Source organism: Lepisosteus platostomus, chromosome 2 (assembly GCF_059453375.1).
Source record: "Lepisosteus platostomus isolate fLepPlt1 chromosome 2, fLepPlt1.hap1, whole genome shotgun sequence".
Lineage (NCBI taxonomy): Eukaryota > Metazoa > Chordata > Actinopteri > Semionotiformes > Lepisosteidae > Lepisosteus > Lepisosteus platostomus.
Window position 1 is genome coordinate 79,064,597 of NC_142612.1, and position 22,461 is coordinate 79,087,057.

General features: G+C 45.1%; 1 protein-coding gene across 5 annotated transcripts in view; it reads left to right on the plus strand.

Annotated features, from left to right (window-relative positions):
• LOC148677366 (PEX5-related protein-like) overlaps nucleotides 1-22,461 on the plus strand; it is a 67,253-nt gene that overhangs the window by 9,212 nt on the left and 35,580 nt on the right. For 2 of the 5 annotated variants that reach the window (XM_088621541.1, XM_088621568.1), the window contains exon 1: nucleotides 20,027-20,439. The exons of 2 other annotated variants lie outside the window; for them this stretch is intronic. In XM_088621541.1, the coding sequence (XP_088477667.1) occupies nucleotides 20,383-20,439 (57 nt within the window). In that variant the 5' untranslated portion in view covers nucleotides 20,027-20,382. Of the gene's footprint in view, nucleotides 1-20,024; nucleotides 20,440-22,461 lie in introns of those variants that run through there. One more of the 5 variants, XM_088621559.1, reaches the window with a different exon arrangement.

Below are 22,461 nucleotides of genomic sequence, written 5' to 3' on the forward strand. Positions count from 1 at the left end.
CCTTACCAAACAGGTTTCTGAAGACAGTGTCAAGGCTGTCCATGTAATACAGGAGGACTACAGTATGCACAGTACACAGAGACATCTGTAGCACAGTATAAAGACAGGCTGTAGATACAGTTACGCATCACATTGTTATAAAGAGTGTGGAAATGTGCAGATGGAAAGGAGAAAAACTCTGTCTGCCTTTTAGTCCTTGTGGCTTAAAACAGCTCATGGAAATGTGAAGGACACTAACAGCTGTTGCCGGTTTACTGGGGTGATAAGATATTACACATTATTCAAGCACGACACTTTTATTCACAGAACATATATTGCAACCTGGTGCCCAATAACTGTAAAGATGAAGAGGATGAGGAAGGTGAAAGAACATGACCTCTATACGAGATTTTTAGCTTGACTAAATTATCTTTTTCTGCATTTAACCCTTCAGGAACAAGAGATAAACTACTTTTTTAATGCTTATTTCTCAGATACATAAAAAAATACTGACATGCGAATGGCCGAATAAGAAACACACCTTTACAATTCCCTACGTATAATGATATGATAGCTGTAACACTGGATTAATACGTGTATGAATGTCTGAGACAGGTCTAAACAATTTCATATGATTCCTGAGCTTTTTGCTTTATACTGTACTTTGTGTCCTTTAATTCTGAAATGTTCAGAATGGCTACTTTCAGTGGTCCAAATCCACTTTTCTTGTTGGCGGCTTAATTTATGGTCTCATTTACTTGTTTTTACTTATCGGTTTACCTCTGTAACAATTTCTGGTACTTTCATTGGCAAGAAACAAATAAAAGTGAACACCTTGCTAAGAGATTCAACAGGACCTGAAAGTCACAGCACAGCTTCCCAGCTCCAGCAAGTCACCCTGAAGCTCGGTTCCACTGTGGTGTTAGAACTGAAAGCAAAGGAATTGCTCTTTTGACTTCAAAAGAGTATCCGGGCCTCTTACAATATGAAAACTTCAAACATTTTGTTTAATGCTTCTGTATCATATTAAAAAACATTGGTGGGTTTCATTTTGCTTAAGGCACAGTTGACTCGATTGATCAAATCGATCTTACAGCGCATGTGCAAAACTGGCTTATTTTTGGCATTTAGATCATTCTGTAGAAAACAGACCATGAGATGGAACCTTGCTGTTCTGTTAGCAAGACTCTTAAAATACCAATTAGTAACATCGAACAGCGTTTGAAGACATTGGCTGAAAGGCAAAGTGAGGTAAAAGAAGACATTCCTCTCGCACATTTCTAATTCACCGAAGCTCGACGTACTGTACCAAAAGAACTGCTCCAAGGACAATGGTTGAAATGAAAATAAATAAAGCCCGCAGTTTTCCTGGCTCCAGTGGATGACTTCTCTTAATATTTGAATGATTAATTAAACAAGCTGGAACGAATGACCTCCTCCTTTGACCTTTGCCTGCATTTAAGCCGGTCAGGAGCTCCTTCATTTCATCCAGGGTGTTCACTGCGCCTTTCCCAAGGCCGCCTCTCTGGCAGGACCCAGGTCAGGGTTCCTGCTGTGAGGCTGATTACTTTCGCCATGGGACAGACGGGCTTGGATGCAACCAAAGTCATGAGTTACACCCCTACTCTTTTCGAGCAACTCCCTGGGATTTTTAATGACCACAGAGTCAGGATCTCGGTTTTACGTCTCATCCAAAGGACAGTGCCTATTTTACGGAATAGTGTCCCCGTTACAATACTGGGGCACTAGGACACACACAGACTGCAGGGTGAGCACCCCCTACTGGCCCCACTAACACCTCTTTCAGTAGCAGCCTTAGTTTTTCCCAGGACTCTCCCACCCAGGTCCTGACCAGGCTCACACCTGCTGAGCTCCAGTGGGCTGCCAGCTGTGAGTTGCAGGGTGATATGGCTGCTGGCAATATCACCTGGCATAAGGAACTCCGATTCTTTTAGAGCGATAATGTAGATCTAAGCCAGTTCTTTGATAAAAGCTGCAGGTGGATGAGTGGTTCATTTCCAAAGCACTATATAGCTCCTTTGTAAAAAGGACAAAAAGTTGCAGACTGGTTTGCACACAGGTGATGCACCACATGTACCTCAAGAGCCATATTTAATGGGCTAGATATACTCTACAGATGCAAGGAGGAACAGACAGGTTCATGAGAAGAGGTTGTGGGTATAGATGCCCAGGCTCTTTCTTCTGTTTCCTGTTTGATCAATGTTACATTCAAGCAGTCTGGACGTGATCCGGTAACAGGGGCTGTCAGAGAGGATTCCATGCTGAAATGAAGGAAAAAATCTATTTCTTCTCCCTTTCTGTTAAAGAGAGATGCTGTTATAGAGACAGGACAGCTCCAGCAGGTGTCAGCTCTGAAATGGAAACCAGAAGGATTTTCTGGATTCTATTCATGGTATGTTTGTTTAGTTGAATCACTAGAAGCTTAGGATTTACAGTACTTTACACTGGACAGAACCATTCATTCCTGCACCCAGCTCTGGTGCCGTGCCTGCCAGGACCTCAGTCTGTGTTTTTGTTAAGCTGAGGGGCCGAGGAGTGGGAGAATGTGACTTCTCCTGCAGGTCCTCCACAACTGTGCCACCGAAACAAGTCTCACCTCAAGAACACGTTGCAGGTTTCGCCGATCTTTCCCTAACTCCCCAGTTAGGGTTACCTCCGACAGGAGGAGCGCTGGGGCTCTTGCTGGCGGCACAGAGCAAGCCTGCAGAACCCCGCCCACTCTGACTGGCCCTGCCGCGTGGCACCTGTCCTCAAGCCTACAAAGTCTGCGCGCAGCAGAGAAGCATGCCCGTTTTTCAAAACGCATTCACCTAAAATTTAGTTAAGAATATATTTCGGTTGGTATTGCTTTTTTATATAAAGTGCATGGTAAACAAAAATATTTAGAATCCAGCATATCCTGTTATACCAGCAAGGCCAGTCATTGTAACCCTTCCCCCACCTCACCAACTTATCACATTCATTTCTGTGAATGAGCTTCTCTTTTCAAGCTCAGTGGATGGCTAGAAACCTGAGCTTGGAAAGCGCTGAGTCTTATAAAGCAAATCTGGTCAGTTTTCTACATCAGTGAATATAGATGAGTCTGACTGGAAATGCCATTAAATCTGGTAAAAATGTAAGCAGATTTTTAAATACTCATAACTGCACTGTGTGTGGAATTGAAAACCTCCAGGCTTTTTTTCCCCCCTCTCTCCTGACCTCCAGGCAGGCGCTATGTGGGACAAATGTCATTATCCACGCCATTATTCTGTCTTCGCTCGGGACAGGAGGCCGCGTCTGGCCCTCTGTTGGGTTCTGTGCCGTTCCGAGGGCAGGTAGAGCCGCAGCCACAGTGAGCCCAGGAAGGGAACGCCTTCCCGTCGGAATCGCGGAAATCGATTGTAGTAAAATGAAGTGCTGGACGGGCACGCTGGAGCTGCGATGCCAGTGTTCTGTGATGCGTAATTAGGCGTCTGAAAGAGACCTGAGCCTGCAGCGGAATGAATTCCCTGGGGCCATTGCTGTTACAACTCCTGCCAATCTGAAAGGGATAGGCTCAATAGCCCGGTCACCACCATCTGAGTTACTTTGTTCCATTCTCATTTCATTCTCCTTTGAGAGGCAGATCATTTGAACTTTCAAATAAAAAATCAAGCGTCTTTTGATTCCTCGATGCTGGGTGGTACCCTGAGGGCGTGATTGCGACTTTCCCCCGGTTTCGGTGGTGTCTGACGGCGCAGATGCGAATGACAGGATTCGACTTTTGTTGTCTTTTTCATTTGATTTTTTTTGGCCCCTGGGGCGAAAGTCAAAGGCGGAAAGGGAAAGCTTGAGGGATCCACTCGGCTGTTTGAGTGCGCTCCGCAAGGTCTGTAAGGAGCTGCAACAGTGGTGATCTCTCTTGTTTTAAAGACATTCTTGTTTACATTTGTACAAGGAGTTCACCAGAGCTACTACAATTGACTATTTTAACAAGAAGTAAGGGACATTATGTTCATTGACAGCCTGTAAACACTGAGCCCTTTATATGCTTTGTAAAATTCAATGGACCACTGGACTTGATCTTCCTACTGCCTGTATGTGCTGGGGAGAGGAACTGACATGGTTCCTGCACCAGGAAGCTCAAAACAGAGTGTTTGCATTCAATTCAATTTATTTTTATAAAGTGCCTTTCACAACATGGTTGCCCCAAGGCGCTTAACAAGCTGTGTGACAGTACACGCCGTTACAATACAGAAAGAGAAAAGGCTAAGAGACAACGGAGGAGAGGAACCAAAAACTCCTCTTTAAGGAGAACAAAACCTCTAGGGGTCCAAGATCAACTGGCTGCCCAACCCCTCTGGGCATGCCAACATTATACAATTCAGAAAAAAGCACTAAATATGGAGTAATAAGTCTTCCATCGTGTCCTTCTGTGTTCCAGTGCTCCATGCAGATCTCCGTGGACCAGTAAATCCTCCTAAACAATAGCACACGGTCATTTCTGTTTTACCCCCAACGTCCCGCTGCAGAAGTCCGGGAATTAGAAGTAAAATGGTTCTCCGCACCCCGGTGCAGACGCGAACGCTGAGGTGTGGTCCGGGCTGCAGCTGTGTGCCTCTCTGCCATGTGCGAGGTGCTGAGCCCACGCCGAGCTCACCTGGCGTCGAGGGGCAGGTAGCAGCGGCGCTGGCCAGTGGCGGGGGCGCGGGGGCAGGGCTGACCCGCGGGGCCGTCCGTCCGTGCCGTCGTCGCTCACAGGAGCTCTCGCGGTCCCCCGGCGGCTTCGCTGGGGAGCTCATGGCTGCTCCTGGGGAGCGGAGCTGCTGAGACAGCTCATTTCGCCAGCCAGAGCCATTCGTTTTCCAGCTCGCAGCCTCAGCAAATTACCCCCGACAAAAATATAAATCTTTACCGGTGTCTTTGTGTTCGACCTATTTAAAAAAAAAAAACATTATTCCTAGGCTTACGTAACTGTGTCAGCTGAAAGTTTTGAAGGATTTGTTTTTAACGGCAGTTAGGAAGGACTGTAAAATGAACAGCTTTGGTTTTGTTGTAATATGACCGTGATGCAACACTACAATGAAACAGTGCTGACTCCTAACCCTGCCTTCCCTGGTACCCAGGCAGCTGTGCATCCTGCAGGGCACTGAACTACAAGTAATTAGTTCCTTACACTTATATAGCGCTTTTCTGGACACTCTATTCAAAGCAATTTACAAGTAATGGGGATCCCCTCCACCATCACCAGTGTGTACCCTCACCTCGATGACGCGATGGCAGCCAGAGTGAGCCAGTGCTCTCCCCACACACCAGCTCTCAGTGGGGAGGAGAGCAGAGTGATGTTCAGAGATGGGGATTATTAGGAGGCCATGATTGGTAAAGGACAATGGGAAATTTGGCCAGGACGCCGGGGTTACACCCCTACTCTTCTCGAGAAACACCCTGGGATTTTTAATGACCACAGAGAGTCAGGACCTCGATTTTATATCTCATCCGACGGACGGAGGCTTTTTTACAGTCTAGTGTCCCTGTCACAATACTGGGGCATAAGGACCCACACAGACTGCAGGGTGAGCGCCCCCTACTGGCCCCTCTAACACCTCTTCCAGCAGCAGCCTTAGCTTTCCCAGGAGTCTCCCATCCAGGTACTGGCCAGGCTCAACCTGCTGAGCTCCAGTGGGTTGGCAGTGGTGAGATGCAGGTTGATATACAGCTGTGCATCCTACAGGATACAGGTACAGGTACAGGTACAGTACATATGTACAGAGAAAACCTGGAGGATACTAGACAATTTCCCACATGTCTGCAGTGGATCAGTTTGGACTTTAAATGAACTATTTTGTACCCTTAATGTGATCTGGGGGACACATTTAAATTTAAAGAATCTTTTTTAACTTCCACTTGACTTTTCCTCTTGTGTTTCACACGTAGTAGTGGACAGGGACACAGAGCCACAGCTGGAAAAAGAAAGGTAATTCATTGGGGAAAGAGAATAGGAAACATTTCTCTGCACAAAGATCTGGTACAGATCCCTCAGCCAGGTGGTAGAGACTCAGACTTTCACACTTTAAGGAAACGTCTTTTAAGAGGGTTTTTTTAAGAAAGAGGCCTTTTGTCTGCAAACCTATCTTATGTTGCGTTTAAAATGAAAACCATCCTGTGTTTCTTTGCAAAGCCAGTTTAAGTGTGTGTGTGGCTGATCTTGACCTTCTCTAGGGAACAGGTTCTTGACATGAAACAGCAGCTCTCTCTATGCTGTTAATAGCACAGAAGCTATTATCACAAGCACGAGAGGAGAGTTAGCGCGTTGTGAGTGTACATTTGCCAAGCTCGACTGCTCCGGCATTTCCTTTCCTGACGGATTTTCCGGAAACAAGGGGGAATGTCGCGGACAGAAGCTGGCGAGTCAGCTCTTGAGTGACCTTTCAAACTGCTGTCCTGTTCTGACTTTGTGTACCCAATATCCTCATCTGGACAGAGCCCTTAAAATCCGCAGGTGATTCCAGTCCGAAGACAATGAGTCAGGGGAAGGGCAGAAACTCATCGGTCACACAAGCATGTTTCCTGTAGTACTTCTAAATAATGCCCAGCTACTTTCAAACCTGCACTTGGCTTCTTCTGTATTAGGCAGCATATTGTGTCAGCTGCATAGTTTAGTGCATTCCAGACGGATCCCACAGGGATTTGTTTTGGCTATTAGAAAAATTGTGTTCAGCGCATCAGCTGCAGCTAGAAATCACATTGACTCAAAAAAACAACAGCAGCACTTTCTAAAGCAAATCATAATTTATTCACACACATTATATCTATTGCTTCTCCAGCAGGATAGGATCTCGTAGTATAGAGTGCATATAACTTAATTAGTTTCTCCATATAACAAAGGCTTGCCTGTACACATCCTTCTTCAGATTATAATAGTCCTCAGTGAACACGGATGTTCCTCGTTAGGAGATGAACAGGTACAGGAATATTCTTCAAAGCCTTCATTTCTGAGCTGCGTCTTCGATGATGGAACATTACATTTAGATTTTATTTTAAATTTTAATTCCAGAGAAAAATCCATGACAAGATGTTAGGTTTGCTGTACATTACCGAAAGGCAACAAACAGGTACTGGAACCAGTTTGTTGTGTTTTTAGAGCCTCTTAGTGTTATACTGTACATTAAGATTTTGCATCCTACAGAAATCTTATTTCAGTAGAATACATCTTATGTTACCCTTTTGACACTAAGACATTAAAAAGTATAACTATAACAATAACAGTTTGCTTTACATTCTAGATTGACAACATGAACTAATTCTGTTTAAAAAAGGCAGCTTTGTTGCAAGAAAGGAGTCAACATACAGATGATGGACTTTCTGCAGCTGCATTCTTGTTAATTCACGTGGTTCCTCTTAAATGTGAGATGATGATGATGTGATTGCAACAATCTTTTTGGCTCCTAGCCCAATCTCAGCTTTAGGACTCACCAAATCTAAAGTATAGTGCTCACCTGCTTTCATTACGAGAAAAGATTATTTTGTTTGAAGAAAAAGCCCTTTTTTATTACGAATGCCTCCTTTTAGCCAAGGCTCGTTGTGATTAGTGCCAGCGTATTGACATTTCCAAGGAGATGAAGGTACAATTCATTTTCCTCGCTTGAAAACACCAAAGCACTAAGGGGGAATGAGCCACACTCTCTGCTGAAGTATTTCTCAGTCCCGAATTCCTTTCTTTTTTCTTTTAGAACTAATGATAGTTTCCAATTGTTCTTTTGAAGACCAGAGGCATTAATGATGAAAGAGTTTCTTGTTTTAATCAGTGGATGACACAAGAACTGCCTACCATGCTCATACTCAGCATTGTTTCAAATGGCCTGTAGTAGGCTTGATGAAGTAAAAAAAACACTTTAGGGTCTTTAATTACTTCATGACCAAAAATTACACCTGATGTTTTTTGAGACGAACAGTGTAACTGTTGATTGTCGTAATTTATTGTGAACAAATGCATCTGTCAGTTTCTGGGTATGTTTACATTTCTGGTGTACATGTTTCTGAAGGTCCTAATAACAACATTTATTATTATTAGGGCTTCTGAGAATAAGTCAGTCAGTTTGAACTCTACTGGAGTCTGCTTTGCTGTCGAAGTGAGTGGCATTCTGGGAGTTCTTCACTACTAACGGACAGAGCACACCGGCAGGAGTGTTGATTACCAACATGCTGGTGTTACCCATTAACAAAGCTGAGAATTATCATTTTAATGACATTTTCCATACAGTGGTCAGAGTGCCTTTCCTGGGTCAGGGGCTAATTAAACTTTTTTTCCACTAGTTTAATAGAACATGAGATGCCAGAATACTTTGTATAAGTATGACACACATGCACATCACTTTGAAAATATCCTCCAGCAAACAAAAATCACATTACTGCATTCCCAGCTGAACGTCAGCCTGTGTTACACATAGATAACGTTCAGCATTCACTGTTACTAGCCTTCCCATCCTTGTTGTTGTCCTTAAAGGAATTCTGAATGTACTGCTGAAAGCTTTTGGTATTGCCGTTGGTTGCTTCTAAGAGCAAATTAATTCTGTTGTTCTTGCTAAACATTTTGAGGTTGTAGTAGGAAGGCTTGATTACGGTGCTTGCAAAAGGAAAGCTTTCGTTTAAAAACCATCAGTATTTTATGAGCAAGCCAGTCAATGGTGATTTAGAGAATTGGGGACAATCTAAGAGCTGTAACTGAGTTTGCTCGGGGCATTATTTAATAGATTATAGTAATTAAAACAACAGTAATGAAGGATTAAACACCATGCTGACTTGCTAATAATATAGGGTGTGAGCAGTACCACATTGTGCTGCATTACCAGAATAATTGCATGATGATGTTCTGTTATGGTCACTGATTCTTCACTATGTCTGGACCTAAAAGTACAGTAAGTCACACAGCTCTTGCAAGTGATTCATGAGCTTAGTTCTCCAAATGTAAAATGTAGGATGAGTTAAAGATCATTTGTCGGGCTTCTTCATTCAGGTATGATAGCATTCAATTGAAGTCATTGAGGTTCTCCGCAATCCTACTCTTAGAGGAATTTCTTTCTTCCTGTATAATGCCATCCCAGCAAGTCTTTGCCTTTGCCACAAAAGGTTGAATTGCAATTCCTGTTTGCTCCAAGCCGAAGGGAACTGAGACTTACCCGAAAGGTTCTGGCTCCGACTAAGAAAACTGACAGACTGAGAAGTGGGAATGGCACTTCAGGCCAAGGGAGCTGTCCTCGGTTCTGAAGTCTCTCTGTGCCTTGCCAGCTCGCACAGCCAGCATGTGAATGCAGCACCAGGGAGCTGGGACTGCGCAGGGAGAGAGAACCATGAATGATTTACCCTGCATTGCATTACTCTCCCTCTCCCTGTCAGTACTGTTTGAGCTCGGTGTGAAGAGGCTGCAGATGTGGACCCACACAAGGCTCAGAGCCACTAAGAGTGGCTTCATCTGCTTTGATAGTTTGCTTTCAGGTTTGCATCCACTATCTAGGGCTCCTCAGATAACAGACTTGGCTACCTGCCCTGTAAGTCTCTTATCCCCAGAATCCTCCTCATCATTCACTATCCTCACCGTAAACTTTTTTTTTTTAATACACAATGTCTCTCATGTGTCTGCTTTAAAAAGCACCCCTGATTCTTGTCATCCTTAAAAACCAGGGTGTTTTCAGGAAATACTCTGCTGATTCTTGGAAAAAACTCACCAGTAAGGCTTTTAATAAATTAAGGACTTAATGTCTGGGAAAGTACACTGTGCAAATTTAACCAAGGTAAATTTCATAACCAAGAAGCTTTCAGAACCTGAATTTTTCATGCGTGCTGTAAGATGTCAGTAAAAGTATTGATCTTTAGATGTCTGCCTTTTAATTGCTCTATATATAGCAGCTGTAGATCACATAAGGTGAGTGAAAGCACCAAGCAGAGAGTGAACAGAGATGAGTCGTGACTATGAAGGATAAATAACAGAAATTACGTTTTTTAATTTAGCAATTTAGACAATTTGTGCAGATCAGCGGTGTGGGGAAATGAGAGTTGTGTTTGTAATTCTGAGAAATTAGTAGTTTGCTTCATCTCCTCCTGAAATTTCACATTGAGAGATTCAGGTCAGTGCAGACAGGAACGGCCAGTGTCTGATGGCTTCCACACACTCTCTTTGATCCTGTGCAGCATGAATATCCAGCCTGCTGATTTGGACAGGCTTCGTCTTGCACTTTCGATGAGGAGCTGGGAAGTTAGAGACTGCCGAATAAGCGAATTGCAGTGAAACTGCAGTGAAAATGAGTGATCTACCTCTTAAAGAGAAAAGGGCCCCTCTGCTTTAGTTTATACATAAGTTTGAGTTCTCTTCCAATCTCAGCTCTGTGGGAGACAGAACGGTATTCTCAAAGTCAGCACTTGCAGAGGCTGTCAGGGCTCCTCATACAGTTGCAAAATTTACCAGTGAAAGTCTTCATATGTCTGTTTAATTTAGTGTTTTAAATTGTATGTATGGGTCAGCTTTGTGTGGTGGTTTTACTCTACAGTACTATAGGGATGATATACCACCCTAGCCTTTATATAAGATCAAAGCTATTCTTATTATATTAGCTTCTCCCCATATGTACCTCCTTTCTAAAGACACCCCTCCTGAGGGCTCTGCCTACTTCAGTCACCCCTGCAGAGGTAATGGGAAACTCTGCTCAGCTGCACTGACCAGAATAGAAAGTATTAGGTCACCAGAGAAAATGAATTGCACGTTTCAAGGCTTACGGAGGTAATTGAGTTACATAATGTGATAGAAAAATGCCAGGGGCACCTACATTATTAATAATGGCAGTTAAGGGATCCCAAACAAGAGAGAATCCTGGAAAAACAACCCATTCCTTATTATGAAAACCACAGACAATAAAAACAGGAGAGAAAAGCCATTGGTAGTGTTTGTTTATAAACTTAATAAAAGCAAATTATACTCTCACTATCCTCTGTAGTCTTCCCAAACAGCAGACATCCTGGACACTTGTATTTCATAGGTAGAAACATTCACAGAGAGCCAAGGAACGTTTTACTTCTTGCCAACATCCCAGTTTTTCCAATCTGGGCCAAAGAAACATGAAAAGGACTGTGAGGATGGCAGAGCAGAACTTCAGGGATTTAAATCCTTCTCTGCCACTGGGTCTGAACGCACATAAACCAGCTGCAATTAAAAACCGTCTTTAAGAGCAAAACAAGCCACGGTGCTCTGGCAGGGATTTGCCTCGACTTTGCTTAATTGCAGATTTAAAAAAAAAAACGGTATTACAGTCATTTTTAAAAACCCCATAAAGTTAGTCACAGACAAGATGGAGGAATTTGGCAATGTTTTATTTATTTTCACTGTGAGAGTACTGTATTCAGTTGAAGGAGAAGCTTGCCCCAGCAGCATTAATAATAAAGTGTTGTTATCCCCAAACCACACCAGACAAGTTCATGGTACTTGCGCTGGAAAGCAGGTTAGCTTGGGTACAGTATGCGTGTTGAAATTTTAATGAAGCCGCTGAGCGAACTGTGGTGACTGACGTCGCGTCCAGCGTGTCCATGTCATGACAGCCCCGATACCTGCAAGGTGCGTAACACTAATCCAAGTGGCGCTGAAGTGCCCTCACGCGCTCGCCGTGTGACACCAGCCACGCTGGGCTAACCCTGCTGAGTCTTGGCCTTTCACGGGACGGGGCTTCAGCCGTTCGCTGTGCTTGCATTCCACAACGTTATTCCGAGCACTGGGTGACTGTGCATGAATCGTTTATTCCGACAGGACAAGAACGTTAATGGATGAACTAGGGTGTCTCGGAGATAAACCTGGGGAAGCCTCCAGACATTGGCCGGGAAATGACTGATGAATTAAATCAATATTTCACACAGGCATTTAATGATGAAGTAATAGACAGCAGACCTCAGGCTGAGAAAAGACAAAGTTTTATATGTAATAATATTAGTATAGGTGAGACAGAAGCGTCACAGATATTAGAAGCACTTAAAATGAGGAAGTCTTCTATTGATTGTAGCCATCACCATCTAAAAGAGATGTTATTTACTGACCGTTAAAAAGTCTCCTCCAACAGTTACTGGAAATAATAGCAATTGGATTAAAAACTGGTCATTATTATTTCAACCAATGGATATTGTGTTACTGCTGTGCAGTGAACTGGTTTGAACTCCTTGAGAAAACTGTGTAGAATGTAGGTGACGACCACAAAATTGTAATAAAAAAAGAAGTTGCTCACCTGGAATTATTCTAGACAAGAGAAAACATATACATTCCTGGGCTTGAAATAATATCCCACATTGACAGGCTAGGACAAGCGAACCTTTCTACCCTGCATCATGTATTCACAATCCTCAATAAGGTTAACCTAGCGCACTTCTTCAGAACCAACAGTGAAATACAGACCAGAGGACGCAAGTGGAAACTGTGGAAGTGCGTTTAAAACTAAGAACAAGGGTCATTTCTTTACCCAAAGGGTTGTGGGAGTGTGGAACAAGCTGACCAGCCCTGTTGTTGAAGTCGATACCCTGTTTCTTTCAACAAACAGCTGCGAGAGACCCGGGGATTAATTAGCTACTAACTACCAGACGAGCAAGGGAGCCTACGCCCTTTGTTATCTCGTAACATTCTGGTTGCACTCTGAAAACTGAGCCTCTTTAACTAATGACAGGTGAGCCCAGCAAATGGAATCTTTCAAGCACATTTCACTGTTAAAAGGAAGAAAAAAGCAACAGAAGAGCAGGGGGTTTCTAAAAGCTTCTGGCTTCACAGTCAGCTGTCTGCCTAGCAGGATTAAATGTGTTTCCTGGAGTGTATCAGGAGGTAATTGGGAGCTGGGCCATTTGTTGCTTCATTAGAAGTCCAAGTGGCTGATTCTGGAGGAAAAAAAAGAGGATTTGTGTCGAGCAGGCACTGACATTCACTCTGACACTGACAGGCGAAGTCAGAACTGAGGCCCCGAGTGGAGGTTAGACTCTATGGAAACTGACTTCCTTGCTCCTGTCAGGTAAAGGCATGGCTCATCTGCTCAGATGGATTTCTGTAAACCCGCTGGAACATCATTTTCCCTCTGAGCAACAGATAAATTTATACGGTACGATGCGGTCCACGTTTATTTACTGCAGCTGCGAAGGCGGAGAAAGCCACAGCCCTCTGCCTGTCGTCCGCGCTGGAGTGCACGGCCGTCAGCCGGAGCCCCTGCCTTGGCTGAGCTCCTTCCTGCACGTTTTTCGCGAGCCGCGTGCGTTCGGACGTGCGGCTGTGCGTTTAATGAGTCTCCGCTTCATTAGGATCCCCACGACCAGGGGCCCCGGCTCCCACAGAGCTGCTCGGCTCCCCACGCCCCCCCAGCGCGGAGAGAAGAGTCGGGGCGCGCCCCGGGCGCACGCAGCTGGCGGCGGGTTCCGCGGCGCCCGCTGTCCTCTGCAAGCGCTTGACGCTGCGGGTCTTTGCAGTGAATCTACAGAGGGATTCATAATGACATTGGAAAGGTCACCAGATGGGGACTGGTGGGAGGGCGGGCCGGCAGCCACTAGGAAATACAGACCTGCAACATGAATCAATTCAGCAATTAGCAATACAGCTATAAATATGTGTCCTGTGCACAATGTACTGTGTGCTTTCAATGTTTAGAATTATTACTGCTCTTGCTATTAATGAAGTCAAGGGATATCCTCCACAAAATGCCAGGTAGAAAGTGGGCTGAGACTTCTCTCCATTAACGTGGAATACAAGTTTGCTGTATTCTGGTCTAATGCAGGGCTGTATTCTGGTCTAATGCTGGGCTGTATTCTGGTCTAATGCAGAGCTGTATTCTGGTCTAATGCAGGGCAGATCTTGGCCTTACTTTGCTATGAACTTTAGTTTGATAGATACGTCATTGACCCCTTGAGGGAAATTGCAGTGCAACAGCAGCTTAGCACAGTCAACACAGCACAGTGTAACGAAATGATACAATAGTACAACAATAATAATACAGTACATACAGTGAGAAGTGCTCACAGAAGAGTTAAGAAGTGCTAAGAAGAGTTGCTCACAGTCCAGAATATACAAAGAACAAACCAGGACAGTACACAAGAAGTTGTATTGCACAATATAAGTATAAATGTATTGCACAAGTCCCTGGCATATATTGCCCAAAAAACAGTTGTAAACGGGAAAAGCCGGATATAAGCAGAGAGTTTACTGTTTAGTCCAAAACCAGGTCAATGTCAGTGTTGCCCCTGCCCAGACACACAGTGGATGAGTTGTACAGTCTTATAGCAGAAGGCAAGAATGACCTTCTGTAGGGCTCCCTGTCGCACCGCGGTTTTGCTATGAACTTTAGGGCTAGGGCTCTACCCCAGCGGAAATAAATCACCCTAGCGCCTGCCTGACAAACTCGCAGGAGTTCAGCAGCTGGCTAAAAATCATCTCTGAAGGTCCTCCGTGTGTCCCATCTGAGTGCAGAGGCCCCGAGAGCACATTAGGGTATTTGGCAAACTAATTCATCTTTTGACGCTGGAAGTAAAAAAATAACAGAAGACAAATTGGATTCCCTGCAGAAGGGAGCCATGTGAGCCCCGAGGTTTTCATTTCTCCCAGTCAGTGATCACACACTCCCACCCTCCCCTAGAACTCGGAAAATAAAAAACGTAACATGGACTCTCAACTTCCTGGTTTTATCTGCCCCGGGTGGCGGTTTGGGGAGGACTTCCTGTCTTGTGAAAAAAGACGTCAACCTTCAGGTGGTATGTGTTTGCCATGTACGGAAGAGAGTTCAGTCTTCTAGTACTGTGTATCTTTATTAGGACGAGTAAATGCACTTCAACAAACAAAACCCTTGTGCCAATTCCTTTGCCTTCCTTAGTTATTGAGGCGTAAAGCACTTTACTCCCTGATTTTAGTCAACGGATATTGCTAATTGTTGGTTTAGCAAAGACAGGGAGGCTCTCAGCTCTTCCATGTACGGGAGTCGCCTAGTTATCATCCTCTTGGCTTGAAAATGTTGGGAAAAGGGCTGGAGTCCGTGTGGCAGAACCAGGGCTCTGTCTTTGGCGCATCATGATCTCATTTGAACAAGTGTTGGACCAGAAACTGGCCACTGTGACCTTCGGTTACAGCAGAGTTCCTCTCTGGCAACAGTCCTCGATTAACACTGCAACATACTGGATAATTACTGTTAATTACATATTCATCATTAATATATATATATGAACATGTTAATCATTACTGACCTGCCCGGTTTAGAAGATCTAATCCGGACAAAAAATGTAATTTTTTATTAAGGTGGAAAAATGGCTAGTGTATTATAAATGGATTTTTTTTTAGGATTGTACCAGTGGTTTTACTTTACTTTCAAGTTTTCAAACTATAAACGACTCTTATTTCTGTGACAGTTTGTCCCCGAGGCTATGAAATTGCTCAGTTTCCTCCTTTTGAAGTGCAGAACTCAAATCTTGGGGAAAATTAGCCTGTTAAAGCAAACAACAGGAAGAACAAATAATTCACAGGACCCCCTGCAGCAGACAAGAGGCCATTCCAGGAAAAACTCACCCTCTTTAAAACTGTTCAAAGATGTGATTACTATTCTAATAGTTTAGTATAATAAACTGTGATCTCCCAGAAGAGTGAGGCACTGAACTACTGTAAAAACATGGTGAAGTTACAGACTGTGGAAAATCATAGGAAAGAAAAGCCAACAGCTGGTGTAATATGGTAAAACTACAAATGTAATGTGCAACTTTAATTTGTAAACTTACTTCTACAAGTGTAGTTCATTTGTGGCCAAGTACTGTAGATGTGGCGTTATGTTTAGAAACCTCTTATTTCACATTTTTATTCAGGTTTTATTTTGGTTGACTAACCACAAAGCAGATCTATAAAAATGCACAACTAATTTGTAATCCATGGGGACAGCAAACAGGACTGAAAGGACAAAAGCTGTAGGTGAAAAATGCCTTAAGTTGGCATTTCACCCTACTTCCTGTGTAGCTTTCATTAGAAAATGAGCTACGTGTAGATTACAGGGTATCTGTGGTCCACTGACAGCAGCAGTGATCTTCCCTTCGGCTAACGTTCACATAACCTTGATGGAGTTCAATCTCAACAGTCTCGACTCCTGTGCTGCGTCAGAAACAAGTGAGTTTTATTTATAGGCCTTTAGAAGTGTCCCCCTAAACACCCCAATTCTAAAGAAACCAGTGAACTGAATTGTCAGACCGCAACTAATGAAAAAGTATGAAGGCACGATAACCTTTAACTGAACCTTGAAATATACTTGTACTTGAAGTGTCAGCTCACACAGACCAGTTTAATCAGCTGTTTGAAATGTTTTGGAAGCAGGAAACTCTGGGTGATTCATCACACCTTTATTATGACTATTGACTAATGCATATAATAATTCACAGCACCTCCGCAGTCCTGCTCCGTTTATATTTTTAAAAGAATTGTCACATTTATAGGCTCGTGATAATACTGTTTGTTTAATCAGAAACCCCGCCTGGAGCAGGATATTAATTTCTCTCGACAGTTCATCTGTAAACTTACATTCTCAAACTGAAGCCCTAAAAGACAGATAAGCAACCTGACTCAAAAAGTAGAACTTTGCTGGAATGCAAACAATTCCCTGATCCGGAGAATTAATGTCTGTTTTGGTTCACCCGAGCGTTATCTATCCCTGCAAAAATAATGATTATTGCTGTGGAACGTGGTTTGGGACCTTTATTAGTTAGCCTGCTGGAGAAAAAAAAAGGTGGATATCCCCTATCTGCGATGAAAACCCCAACTAGAACTAATTGCAGTTTCCGTCTCGCATGGAGATTTTAAACCAGGATCTGTCGCAGACCAAACTTGGGGTGATGCCTTTTTTCCGCGTGTTCCTCACCGAGCTTGGTGATCGCTTTTTTCTCCCGGCGTCTCGATCTTGCGCGCCGCCAGCCCCCGCGCTGTGTCTCCCATGATCTCCCTGTCTATCCTTGGAAGTGAGGCTCTGAGCCCCTTGTACAGCAGCGTGCGATGCTGAGAACGGCTCCCGAGATGACGGGGGACACGGTCCGTGGTTTCTGACACGGTTTGTCGGCTTTGCGAGAGAAGCTGTGGGGGCGCAGGTATTCACCGCCTCGCCTGGGAGCCAGCGGGCCGGCACGCAGACAGCGGCCAGGTGGGGCAGCCAGTTAGTTGGCTAAAAAAAAACTGTCAAGGGAGCCCAGCCAGTGAAAGGAAATGGAATTGAAGCGTGCAGGTTTATGTCTCAATTTGAACACTAGCTGGGCAGTCCTGCGGCTTTGAACTCCTGCGCCAAACACTGCTCTGGAGAGACAGGTTTTCCCGGTACGTCGTTATTTTCAGAGTAGATTGAGAGACAGCTGCTGGAGGTGACGAGTTGTGTTACAAGGGCCACCTGCCGACAGTCAGAATATAAAATGTCAATAAGGACTAATGATTTTCTTTACCTATTTAATTGTACAAAGTATATTTGTGATATAGTCGTATCAGCCAATCACTACATTTAGATCATGTGTGCTGGTCTTTTCGGTTGCTTATCAGACCACTGGGACTGTAATGCGCTCTAGCTGGTGATGCGTGGCTATGCAGATAGAAGGATTCTTCAAGGCTGCGCAGGCAGGGCAGTCATCAGAGGTGCGCAGGCAGGGCAGTCATCAGAGGTGCGCAGACAGTGGGGATATTTATGGCTGCGCAGGCAGGGCAGTCATCAGAGATGCGCAGGCAGGGCAGTTGTCAGAGGTGCGCAGGCAGGGCAGTCGTCAGAGCTGCGCAGACAGTGGGGATATTTATGGCTGCGCAGGCGGGGCAGTTATCAGAGCTGCGCAGGCAGGGCAGTCGTCAGAGCTGCGCAGGCAGTGGGGATATTTATGGCTGCGCAGACAGAATATCTTACTCATTTAAACATCTCACCATTTTTGGGCAATTTATATGAAGTTAAAATAAAGTGGAGAAAATTTCTAGCACGTGTTTGAAAAGCGGTTGAAGCCTCCCAGATGTCCAGTGTTTTGTTTTCCTGTGTAGTGCCTGTGCTCCCATGTGCTGCTGATAAGGAGCAGGAGACCCGTACAGTACCTGAAGAATCTTTATCTGCAGAAAATGAAATGCCAGAGAGTGAATCGCACGCATGGTGTTTAAAAGCCTCTGAGATCTTGTCTTTTTTGCGACGTGTTGGGGGCAGTTTGCCAGGCAGTAAGAAAACCTGTCCATCTGACCAGGCAGGAAGAATGAGCTTGTTAGAGAGAGGTCTGTTCACAGTTCTCCCGAAGAGAGCAGCTGGGATCTTCTTTTGCAAGGGCTGTACCTCGATCTCATGTTGTGCAAAATGTTCCTGACTGCTAATCAGCACAAACTGCTGAGGTGTGCTCAAGCCAGACACAACAAGGAAGTATTTTCCCTGATATTACCTATTGGTAGAGAGCACTGTTTTTTTTTTCTTGTAAAATTGGCACAGCAACCATAAACATAATTAGGGAAAAAAACTTGCAATTTTAAGGAATGTGTACAAAACGCCTTTTCAAATAAGGTCCTATAATAAACAAAAACAAGGAAACAAGGTATTAACTTCAGCTATTTAATTCACAGGGTGCTAAGCTTTCCAAAATCATTTGCTCTGGGACAAAGACATTTTCTAAGCCAGTACCCAGGAAGTGCTGTTTATGCAGAGCTGCTAATTGTGTGCGTGCAGGGCAGAAGGGGGTGTATTTCTGTGCATCATTAGCAAGTCTCCTGTTTTAGAAGTTACAGCTCAGGCCTATTTTTGTGTCCTGTGAATTGAGGTTTGGCCTTTTGCGTAAGAACTACTTACGGACTGACAGGGAAGTTGGCCGTGCGTGTCTATGCCTGTTGTGCAGGCTGAGACCTGTTCCCAGTCAGTGTTTAAGCAGATAATATTGGCATTTGCTCGTAAGCTTAATCTCTATTCTTTCTAAAAGTACTAATCTGAATAGTTTTTTTATCTTCAGATCAAGATTAGAAAGTTTGGCAGAATAATGAGCAACTGACATCTTTTTATACTGTATATGGCACCACTAACCTTCTTGGTGCAAACCATATATAATGAGGTATATAAATATATCTCTTAGAATAACTACTCTTAATGAAATGCTACAGCACTTTTGGTGACACAGGGAGTTTAAATCCACATTGTATGGATTTGCTTACACCAGCTGTTTGGAAAGAATTGCTGTCAGGCACACGGTTTCGTCAGGCATTTCTTGTTAAATAAAGTGCACCTCGGACTCTGCAGTTTTTTTGTTATCAGGGGTAAGCAAGTTACTGTTTAATTTCCGTTCTGGTATTTAGACACATTAGAGCCACAGAACATTCCAGCACAAGCAAAGAAAATGCTCTCTAATGGCACAGCTCTTGACCCTGTTCTGAATATACAGACTTTGCAGTTCTCTCGATTCACACAACGCTCGCGTCCTGAATTTTGCCCAGCAGAAAGGCAGGAAAAAAAGCTCAAGATCTGTCAAAGAGGTCACTACAGGGAGACATGCGTGTTGATCTATAAATATTGTAACGCTTACGGCCGACAGGGCGCTGTGTAAGAGCCGGCGTACCAGAGCGGGTGACGTCACCGCCCTTCCCTGTGATAGCAGGACCACAGCTACTGGGCTGTGGTGAGATCTCTCTTTGGCTCACGGGGCTAGGTCGCTGCAGAGAGACGCGGAAGTCCCGGGTTCGAGCCCCGGACGGTGGAGGGGCCGACCAGATGCGGCAAGGGCGCCCGCCTGAGCCCCGTTGCGTTACATTGGTGTCAGAAGCGGGGCGGGATAGCCCTTCGCCGGGGACGGCGATTTAAGCGGGGGAGAGTGTAACGCTTACGGCCGACAGGGCGCTGTGTAAGAGCCGGCGTACCAGAGCGTGGCTGTGGAGAGATCTCTCTTTGGCTCACGGGGCTAGGTCGCTGCAGAGAGACGCGGAAGTCCCGGGTTCGAGCCCCGGAGGGTGCAGGGGCCGACCAGATGCGGCAAGGGCGCCCGCCTGAGCCCCCGTTGCGTTACAATATATTCCCAGTGAAGCCGAGTGGAATGAGGTGTCTCAGTCTTAAATAATTAAAACCCTTTTTTGTTTTTTGTCTGTGTGCTCCCTGCCTTGTGTAAAGTCTGCCCTAACCAGCCACAGAGCACAATCTCTCATGAAAAAATCTCTCGGGCGTTTCAGTGGAAGCACTGTGACCTCAACGTGCTTTTGTCTCTTCCTTTTCAATGTAAACCTCACCCTGAAGATCTTGCTCCTTTAGACCGCAGCCGCTTGCCTCAGGGCGATGACACAGTGCGAAGAATTTTAAAAAAAAAGAGCACGCGTTACCCTGTGCAGGTCTTGAAGGTCATCGCCGCTGTGTGACGCGCCGGGGTGAAGGAGACGCCTTCAGAGAGCGGCAGGAGGTCAGGCCGTACCGCAGTTTGTGCCCCGCGATGAGCCCCAGGGAAGGGCCCAGGGCCAAGCCGGATGTAGCGCACCGTTCGGCAGAGGTGGGTGGCAGGACTCTTCAGGCAAGAGCCAGCCCTGCTTCCCCGCCTGCAGCCCTCTCCCGGCGTCTCCGCTGTCCCGGGGTGAAGCCGGGCTGGTGACGGGCCTGCGGCGAGGTCTCGGTCGGGAGATGCGCGATGGGGCCCGAGCCCGCTCCAGCGGGGGCCCCTCTCCTCGCGGTCGGGCATGCCGGGGGCCGGGGGCCGGGGGGGTCTCTGCTGAACGGCGGACCCCCGGTGAGGTCTGCTTCTCCTTACCGCACCACTCGCCCCGGCAGTCTGAGAAATTGCTCACTAGTCCTCCGGAGGGCAAGCTGAGCATTCAACTCATTTCTAAATTCGGATCAGAGCTTCAGATAGTGTTTTTATTTAAAGTTATAATGGCTTTGAAACTCGCTTCCATTTCCTTTTAAGAGTGGCGTGCGATAAATTCAATTTCCCCTGAGATATGATGATTAAAGACAAGCTAAATTGTGCTTAATGTAATTAAACAAGTGCTCTCATTGTCTTCCTGGTCATAAGGATTAGCTGTGACTGAATACCTTACACGTAGGATAGCCACTGGAAGTGATGTGCAGTTAAAGATCTATCACTACCTTTCCTTTTTAATTTATGTGTTTAAAAATAATAACATACATCCATTTCCTTGTTTCCTTCTGTGGGACAAGGTGGCCAGCAGACTGCTGTCTCTGAGCTCCCCTGGACTGGGTTTGAGTCCAGTCTGTGGCACCTTGCGTGTGGAGTTCGCATGTTCAGCCCTAGCCCTGAGCGTTTGGTATTTTGCAAAACTGAAAGTGAGAGGAAGGTAATTATAATTTTTGTAGGAAGTAATAATAAATTGCATCTTGGTGACTATGGGATTCATTTTTTATTGTTTTGTTTTTAACTGAAAAAAGATCTGGAAGTATCATTTGTGTCCAATGGACGCCAGAACTTGATGGGCAGATATTCACCCTTTGTTAACAAACTCAGCTGTGTATGTTTTTATTCCCAAATATTAATGCAGACCTGGAACAGTAACAGGTCTTATTCAGGTGTCTCAGTCCATCACCGTTAGAGTTCTACCTTTATTTTACAGCTCTTGTTCTCCTGTCGGAGTTGCACAAATCTGCTCAAGTGTCCAATTTTGTTAGGAGCCAAATAATGTTATTTGCACTCCGATGTACGCGCTGAGATCAGCCGAAATTAGTTTAGAGCACATATGCCACAACCCTAGAGTAGAACGGTCCGTTTTACCAATAGGAAATTTAAAACAATTAGGTCGCTGTAGTGCAGCCTGGGCTTTGAACTCATGTCAGGTGTGTAGAATTTAAAGCACAACTACCTCCGTAAACTTCCCACACACTGTGTGCACACCTTTTCTCATCGGCCATGAGCGGTGCCCGCCCATGCTGGCTAAGTAAGTTTCGGAGCTGCATCTTTATGCACCAGACAGGGGGCATGCCACAGAAAACGGCTCTTAAGTATCCCCACAGGTTTTGTTAAAATGCTTTCCATTCTGCTAATGGAGCACTGTCGCCAAGCGGAGTGCTCACAGATTTAGATCACCAGACCATGTAATTAATTTGGCATGGGCAGCGTTTGCGTTCACATCCTTGGGGAGAGTGGAAGCACCAACACTTCCAACACAAGCTTTTTTGTTTGACTCGGCTCATGTGTCATGTCTTGTTGTCTGGGACAGCGTGCCTGTAGAGGCTCTGAGGTCATCCAGAAGGTTCATTTGTCAGCTTCCTGAGACGCTTTTTCCAAGCTGATCCGCCGTCAGGAGCCTCTCCCACGCTGTGCCATGCGATCCATGAAACAGGCCCACGGGGTCTGCCGGGCTCAGTAACGGGAATCTCTGCAGAGCCTGCTCTGACATCTTGGTGATATTTTCTTATCCGTGTCATCTGCCCTTTGGGGGAAAGACGATTTTGTTTTCGCTGCGGATTTGACTCTGTCTTGTAACACAAACACATCCTCCCAAGCATGAGCCATCAGGACGCTGGCCTTGAGCCACAGAGCGCCAGCCCCCAGGCGGGACAC